Source organism: Thamnophis elegans, chromosome 2 (assembly GCF_009769535.1).
Source record: "Thamnophis elegans isolate rThaEle1 chromosome 2, rThaEle1.pri, whole genome shotgun sequence".
In the NCBI taxonomy this organism is placed as follows: domain Eukaryota; kingdom Metazoa; phylum Chordata; class Lepidosauria; order Squamata; family Colubridae; genus Thamnophis; species Thamnophis elegans.
The window spans coordinates 133,445,197-133,454,325 of NC_045542.1; the positions used below are offsets into that span (position 1 = coordinate 133,445,197).

Genomic DNA, 9,129 nt, shown 5'->3' on the forward strand with positions numbered 1-9,129 from the left:
AAAATGGTAAGTGATCACCTATCTATTCTAGATGAGTTCAAATCACCAGGACCGGACGGATTACACCCCAGGGTTCTGAAGGAACTGGCAGACAAGATCTCAGAACCACTGAACTATATCTTTCGGAGATCCTAGAGCACCGGGGAACTGCCAAAGGACTGGAAAAGAGCTGATGTGGTTCCCATCTTCAAAAAAGGAAAAAAAAATAGATACAGGGAACTACAGACTATCAGCCTGACTTCAATACCAAGAAAGATTTTGTAAAAAGTAATCAAGCAACAAATTAGCGAACTCCTAGAAGTAAACAAAGTAATAGCCAAAAGCCAACATGGGTTTGTCAAAAACAGATCATGCCAGACTAATCTTATTGCATTCTTTGAGAATGTGACAAAATTAGTGGACTAGAGGAATGCCTTCGATATAGTTTACTTGGACTTCAGTAAGGCATTTGATAAGGTAGACCATAACCTACTACTAGATAAAGTAAAAGAATGTGGGTTAGACAGCATCGCCACCAGATGGATTCGTAACTGGCTGACCAACTGCACTCAAAGTTTAGTCCTCAATGGAACTGCATTTACATGGAGGGAAGTATGCAGTGGAGTACCCCAAGGCTCTGTTTTAGGCCCAGTACTCTTCAACGTCTTCATCAATGATTTGGATGAGGGAGTAAATAGGGAACTCATCAAATTTGCACATGACACCAAGCTGGCAGGAATAGCCAACACTCCAGAAGATAGGCTTAAGATACAGAAGGATCTTGACAAACTTGAACACTGGGCACTATCTAATAAAATGAAATGCAAGGTTCTACATTTAGGCAAGAAAAACAAAATGCACAGATACAGTATAGGTGGTACCTTGCTCAATAGTAGTAACTGTGAGAGGGATCTTGGAATCCTAGTGGACAAGCATTTAAATATGAGCCAGCAGTGTGCAGCAGCTGCCAAAAAAGCCAACAAAGTTCTAGGCTGCATAAACAGACAGATAGAATCAAGATCACGTGAAGTGTTAATACCACTTTATAATGCCTTGGTAAGGCAACACTTGGAATATTACATTCAGTTTTGGTCACCACAATATAGAAAAAATGTGGAGAAAGAGTGGAGAGAAGAGCAACAAAGATGATTAGGGGACTGGAGACTAAAACATATGAAGAACGGTTGCAGGAACTGGGTATGTCTAGTTTAATGAAAAGAAGGACTAGGGGAGACATGATAGCAATGTTCCAATATCTCAGGGATTGCCACAAAGAAGAGGGAGTCAAACTATTCTCCAAGGCACCTGAGGGTAGAACAAGAAGCAATGGGTGGAAACTAATCAAGGAGAGAAGCAACTTAGAACTGAGGAGAAATTTCCTGACAGTTAGAACAATTAATCAGTGGAACAGCTTGCCTCCAGAAGTTGTGAATGCCCCAACACTGGAAGTCTTTAAGAAGATGTTGGATAGCATTTTTCTGAAATGGTATAGGGTTTCCTGCCTAGGCAGGGGGTTGGACTAGAAGACCTCCAATGTCCCTTCCAACTCTGCTGTTGTATTTGTATTAAAAGTTATGGATGGTTCATTACTGGAGGCTTTTAAAAAGAGACTGGACAACCATTTGTATGAAATGGTATAGGGTCTGCTGCTTGAGCAGGGGGTTAGAGTAGAAGATCTCCAGGGTCCCTTCTTGTTATTCTGTTAATCTTATAATAAAATTAGAGCTAGTACTTATGTGTGCTTCTTATCTGGACTATATTTCACAAGGCTGACTTCATTTGTTTATTCAATTTTGATCATGCTTTTATTACTTTATAAGTTACTCAAGGTGGCAAGCATACATAATACTCTTTCCTTCTATTTTTCCCATAACAACAACGCTTTGAAGTGATTTGGGCTGAAAAAGAGTGACTGGACCAAAATCACCCAGCCAGCCTTAATGCCTAAAGCAGAACTAGAACTCATAGTCTCCAGGTTTCTAGGCCAGCATTTTAACCACTCAGTTGCATTAAAAATTTACTTGAGTGATATGCTTGGTAAGTCCTTTCCTTGTACTATTTTCTGAAGAACAACCCAAAAATAGCTTTTTGGGTTATGGGTTAATAATGAAGGATAGATTTCAATGTAGCTATTTTAGATCAAAAGTAGGAACAGCACTCATAAGTCACATTTCATAAACAGTAAATTGGTTAGTGTTCAGGACTTAGATTGAAGGTAATGTAGCTTCAAATTATCATATGACCACTGGGTATCCTTGAACCACTCTCTCTCCCTCTTTCTCTCTCAACCTACACACCACAAGCTTGTAATAAACCCAATATTTGAAAGACATCACAGTAAGCTACCTTGAATTCTCTTTAAGTAGGAATAATAGTAGATATAGTAGCTTGCAGAGATTTTCTGTATGGCCAGTATCCGTGTCCAAGACCAATTTAAATCTTCCCTCCCAGTACAGGGTGGGGGGAATAAGGGAGTAAGACAAAAGCCTATCACCATTCATTTGCAGCTTTGATAGTGGTATTTTTTAATTTTATTTTATCCTTTTCTTCTTCAACTCCCTAACTGGATAGTAGAGTAAACTGGATAATAAACTGGAAAGCCAGTTTGGTCTAGTTAAGACACCAGGCTAGAAAGAGGGAGATTGGGAGTTTAAGTTCCATCTTAGCCATGAAAGCCAGCTGGGTGACTTTGTGCCAGTCACTCTCTCTCTGAAACCAATTCACCTAACCCTAACCAATTCATCTCACAGGGGGGTTATACATGCAGAGATATTATTCAGCCGGTTCTCTCCAGTTTGGGTGAATTGGTAGCAATGGCTGCAGGAGGCTCTGCCAACTCACCCTGACATAATGTGTGAGCACTGCACATGTACAGAGAGTGGTGCACATGCGCAGACGAGGCATGCACAAGCGAAGCAAGCGCTCACTCACGCTCACATTTGCGAACCAGTAGGGAAGGTAAGTGAATCCCATATACATACACATACATCAAAAATGTAGCTACATACACAATGTAGTTCCAGCAAATTGAATTTGCTGATAATATGTGAATTAACATGCCCTGATTTCAGTCAACTCCTTCTACTGAAATGGTTAGATCCAGGTTTGTAATCTTAAATCAGAGGATTTGTTTTATGCGATGTTTGCTGGAGCAAGTTGTACTTTGTAGAAACCAAGACATCTTCTATTAAAAGTATTCACAAAAGGAAAGGAAGGAAGGACAGGAGGAAATGGGAGGCAATTCTTATAGCTGGCTAAGAGATCTCTTTCCCCTACAGATGAGGAAATCAGACTGTCAAATACTAGCCACTCTCCCTCCTGGAATTTTGTCATTGTGTGTCATGGGTAGACCCGGAGTAAGTGATAAGCTTGCAATCTTTGAGTAAGAGGCAGAGGTTTGTTGAGGAAAGAGATCTATCCACTCCCCTGGAATGCAAAATTAGGATTGTGTCCAGTGGTAGTATTCAGCCAGTTCAGCTAGGTTCAGGTGAACTGGTAGTGGCAACCTGTGCTATGCTGTCCTATTTAGCCACTTTTTCTAAGCTGTGAGCATGTGTGGAAGGAGCGTATGTGAACACATGCATGGGAGGCACATATGCAAGCAAAGCACATGCATGGAAGGCATGTGCTTGTGAGCAAAGCGCATGTGTAGAAAGCGTATGTGTGAGCAAAGTGCATGCACAGAAAGCGTGTGTGTGAGGCAAAGCATATGTGTGGAAGGCACGTGTGTGAGCAAAGTGTGCAGAAGGCACATGTGCTCACATTTTTGGTGTGCGGTGAATCAGTAGTAAAATTATGTGAAACCCACCTCTGATTGTGTCCCTGGTGAGAGAAGAACATGGAAAAAAAGAGATGTTGACTGCACAGATATAGGAAAGGTTCTGGGTAGGGAATGAGCAGCAGATTGTCATCCAGCAGCAGCAAGTAAGGACAGCTCATAAGGTCTTTCTTTATGTTGATATGAAAGATCAAACATTTATATATATATAATTGCTCACTGGACTCCACCTTGTTCAGATCTGGACTCCACATTGGCAGAACCAAAGCAGCAAAGTGTGTTGAGGTGATGAGGGATTCTTCTGAACTTGAGGCATCCCTCCACAGTAGGATCAAGAACAGAAGAATTAGCTCTTTTCAACAGCTATCCCATCTCTATGGAATGTACCCACGTCCAAATTCCAGAGCAGTCCAATGGTCCTGTTATTTCACAGAACAAAGATCTTTAAAAACAACAACAACCCAATGTCTCAAATATTTTAAATCTTTCTGATTATCTGAATTTTGGCCACTTAGAATCTCCAGAGTAGAATACAAATATCAATAATTAAATGCATACATTTCAGTTCCTTTCAATCCATAGCTTGGAGAATTGAAAAAAATGTGTGAGATGTGTGAATTCTTTTTGAAGATCCTTTTGATGTGAGAAGAGGGGTACTGTTTACAGAATGCCTCTTAGAGGAAGTCCTTAAGGATATGCATATGAGAATAATTGGGCCTAAAAATTCATTCATGAAATTGTGGTGACTCAACTTCCTCGACGCCCTTCCCTAAGGCACTTATTCTTGACTGTTGTTTCACAAACAACTGTAAGAAAAAAAACGTAGCGTTTCAGAAGCAATTTCCAGCTACTCAGGGGCTACTCAGCAGGAGAAGAAAATAAAATAAAAATGCCAATTTCTCTGTGTGCATAGAAATATTGTTTCTGTTTTGTTGTTTTTAACTGACATTGATTTTTTAAAATGTGTTTTTAAAATGTTTTTTTCCCTAGCATTTAACATTTTGGATCTTGTTTTGTCAAGAGAACCTTAGTTATTAAGTGGATTAGAAGGTAGGGGGTGAGGATATTCTCATTGGAATCTGTTGAATGAACTGCAATTTATTATCCTTCCTTACACTGATTTCATAATATAGCAAGGGCCTTTCCTTTTCAGATGTGTTGTCCCAAATATGCTTTTCTGCAAACAGCAACTGGATTTGATTTCTTGATTTTTCTTGAAAATTTTTCGCTTCTCATCCAAGAAGCTTCTTCAGTTCTAACTAACCGGTGGAGAGTGGCAATGATTTATACTCTTCTCAGTCAGCCAGTAACTAACACCGATAGTTGTTGAAACCATCTTGGGATTAATTTGTGTCCCCAGTCACCTGAATCAGAGTGCAAAAAAGTGTGGGACTGCTGAAAGGACTGCACTGTAAGAGATAGGTGATGCCATGCTCCCCTGTCTCTGTTCAATTTCACCATAGCTTTTTTGACTCGTCTTTCAAGCTTGTGGTCCTCTCTGTCAAGAATGTGAATCTTGTTCTCTTCAAAGGATTTTTCCTTTTCCCACAAGTTAATTAGAACTGAAGAAGTTACTTGGATGAGAAGCGAAATGTCTTCAAGTAAAAATATGTCTTCAAGAAAGTCCAGTTGGGGAAAAAAAGGTGGAGGAAAAACACCTTTGGGACAACCATGACCTGCATGACTGAGAATTTCCATAGACTTTCAGTTGTGTTGGCAATGAAACTCCCAGAGTTCCTATCTAGTGTGATTTTTGGTCTGCAGTTTCAACACATTTGGAAATGCCAAGGGTGGGAAGATCCAGTAGCTATTAGCTGCTTCCGAGCAGCATTTTCTGAGTCCCATTTGTTGCTATGTTGTTCTGAAATGACTTCATTTTTGCTTTCCAGCTGCCATTGTTATCCAGAAGTGGTGGTGTCATATGGAACCTTGTCTGGAAGGAGAAGAATGTAAAGTGCTTCCAGATTACTCAGGTTGGTCATGCAGCAGTGGAAACAAAATTAAAACAACCAAGGTAAGTGATTGGATAAATGGCCTCACTTCCTGCTCTCAAGCTGACCAATATCAGGAGCTATGCTGACCTTAAAAAAAAGGATGCACAAGAGAAACCAGAGTATCATACTGCCACAAAGAAGGGGGGGGTCAAGCTATTCTCCAAAGCACCTGAGGGTAGGAAAAGAAACAATGGGTGGAAACTAATCAGCCAACCTAGAACTAAGGAGAAATTTCCTGACAGTTAGAACAAGTAATCAGTGGAACAACTTGCCTCCTGAAGTTGTGAATGCTCCAACACTGGACATTTTAAAGAAGATGTTGGATAACCATTTGTCTGAAGTGGTGTAGAGGGTTGGACTAGAAGACCTCCAAGGTCCCTTCCAACTCTGTGGGAAAGGAGAGTTTAACTTTGTTTTCTTGAGATCTAAATTTCCCTTTGAAATAGAGTTTGCTGCCACCCCTCTCCAGGATGGAAATCATGTATGCTATTATATGGAAACTATGTTTTTTCTCCATGAGTCAAATAGCAGAGGTAGAGGCTTTATGTACTAAGGAAACATCCCTGCTGAACTGTGTCCTAATCCAATCTTTTCCAATTTTAATTCAGAAGTGGAACATCAAGTCACATCTCCCTCTATTTTTATAATTTTCTGCATTAAGCATGGAATTGTTACAACAAAGACCTATATGGTGCGCACAGACCCGTGCGCATATACAGATCAGCAACAGATGCAAAGATCATTCACCTTTGTGCCAGTTCTGTGGGAAGGGGACATGCATATTGCATCAGTCTTTTGGGACTGCAATTCCTCTCCTGTAATAGTTAAGTTACTGAAGATTAAGGCATGCAGTGTATGGTCAGTCTTTATTAATTGCCATAATTTCCCCCCAAAGTCACTGGTCTCTTCCTTCTATAATAAGGAATGAATGACAGTCTTTTACAGGAAAGAAGTAAAAGACTGATACTTGAGTTCAAGGTTGCGCTGAGGTTGCAGCTTCTTTCTTTTTTTAAAGTGACACCCATCACAAATCATTAATGCTGCCCTTCTCTCAGTATCCACTCATTGATTTTGATTTTTGGGTCATACTAGAGCAAGAATTCTCACCAATGCACGCAACATCATTGTCTGGTATTTCAGTGCAGCCAAGATCACTGGTATGGAAGGGATGGAGAACTCTACACGTGCACAATGAGTGTCCCATCTTTATGTCCTATGTCTGAAGGTGGAATATTTTCTGTGGCAATCATCAAGTCTCCTCTACGCCTGATTTTTTTTTTTTTAAACAAAAGTATAGAGATTATTTTAAATAGCCAGTCCTGGTTATCATCTCCATAGGGATCTCTATAGCTTCTAGAGGCTTAAAAAAACATAATAGTAGATGGATACAGTCAAATGTAGGATAAGCAATTTGATGTCCTCAACAGGTTTTGCACTTCAGCACCCATCCAACTTAGCCAATATTGCCAACTGCGGAATTGGTGGCCCTAAATCTCTTTAAGGGTACAAGTTGCCTTTCCCAAGCCAGTGCTTTGTTTTGAAATAGACACATTTGCTCCCTCTTTTCCTGCCAAAGCAAAACAAAAGCAAAATCAGTCTGAGGACTTTATAAGGAGGATCTTGGGTGAGCCAAGTCTGTCTATGAGGACAAATTCAACACATTTGCAAGATTTTTAAAGCTGATGGCAAAAAAAAAACAAAAAAAACCCCCAAACCCAGATGGGCTCAAACCAAAGAGTCCTTTTGGGGGGGGGGGGGGTATATCTTTATTGCCATTTATTGATCATCTGGATTTTGTGATTGGTCTCAGACCTTCCAGCAAGGTGCAAACCGTAGTTTTCAATGTCCTTGTTTTGGAATGTTTTCATTCCAAATTTGAAAACCTGAGGTAAAACCTCTCTGAAAACTGGAGATGTATAAACGTAGGCTATAAAGAAGAAGAATTGACAACTAAGCAGTCTGACGGCACTCTGTGATTTGTTTGCCAACTTGCTAAATATATAGATAAAACCAAGACTAGCTTGTCAATTGAGGGGAAAAAATGTTTCTCTCCTAAAACACCTGGTTGGTTTTGCCTCACAGTACTTAGAATCACGCTTTGCTTTTGATATTGATATTTTTCATTCTTATACAGAGATGAATGTAAAGGATGGGCTTTCAAACCTTCCCGACAGCTTAAGCCTGCGTTAAATTTAAAGCATAAGGCACATAAAACGTGGCAAGCTAAGGAATATGCATGAACTCTGAAAAGTCTTTTTCCTTTTTGTGCAACAAACTTTTATTTCCTACAAAATGGAAGCTTTGATCGTGATACCAAAATACCCGCACATTTTGGAGCATAAGACGCACTCCCCCCACTCCAAAAGAGGGTGGGAATGTTGGTGCATCTTATACACCAAAACCAGCCATTTTTGGCCTCCCAAAACCCCGCCCCGCAATCCCATTTTCACTAAACATGGGCCCGTTTTTCACACAGAAGGTTTGGGAGGAGTGCAGAGTGCTCCTGGCGGCTGGGGAGGGCAAAATGGGATGCGTGAGGGGTTTGGGAAGCCAAAAATGGGCCTGTTTTTCTCAAAAATAGGATGTGCAGAGGGTTTGGGAGGCCTGCAGAGTGTTCCTAGGGGCCGGGAAAGGCAAAAACTATTTTTTTCCTTGTTTTCCTCTTCAAAATCTGGGTGTGTCTTATACTCTGGTGCTTCTTATAGTCTGAAAAATTTGGTACTTTGAAAAGCATGATTGCTCATATAGGGGCAATAGGGGGAGATTACCATTTTCAACCATGGAAATGTGGGGGTGGGAGAGATGAACTTCCATCAGTGTGAGTAATTTGCTGAAGAAGAAGCTTCAAAGTGCTTATAATCCACAAGTCACTTCAGGTTAAATAAAAAAAGAGGGTGCACGCATTCACATGTAAGCATGCATTTTCTACTTTGAAATAAATGGGGCAGTGCATGTTCACAAAAGCATTGTATGTATATTGGAGAGCGTGTGACTGCAATCACTAACTCACTAACGTTGGTCTAAATGGTTAAGTCTTAAAAAGGAACTATTTGCCTTAATACTGATCCATCCCAGTTAGCCAGAGAACTTCCAAGAGACAAACCAAATTCTTGGATCCAAGCTTAAGTGAGATGTTTTTTAATTAAGGTAACTAAATAAAAGGCTGGGCATTCAGGATTTTGTGGATTCACTTTTGGCCGTCTCAAATTTAAAAAGAGGATATGGGAGGGGGGGGGAAACACACGACGACGCTGCTAAGATATGTGAGAAGCTCATGGTAGCCATCAAGGGCTCAATGGAGGAATATTTGATTATAATTATTTGAACTTAGCTCTGATCTGGCCTGCTTGAAAATAGGATGCTGATTCTAGGCAAACT

The 9,129-nt window shown here is 40.3% G+C and overlaps 1 protein-coding gene across 1 annotated transcript in view; it reads left to right on the forward strand.

Annotated features, from left to right (window-relative positions):
* The window catches only part of TAFA4 (TAFA chemokine like family member 4), a 129,485-nt gene extending 121,544 nt beyond the window's left edge, over positions 1-7,941 (forward strand). The window contains exons 4-5 of the mRNA XM_032239112.1: positions 5,647-5,771; positions 7,834-7,941. Coding sequence (XP_032095003.1) covers positions 5,647-5,771; positions 7,834-7,941 — 233 coding nt within the window. The remainder of the gene's footprint in view (positions 1-5,646; positions 5,772-7,833) is intronic.
* The last annotated feature ends 1,188 nt before the right edge of the window (positions 7,942-9,129 follow it).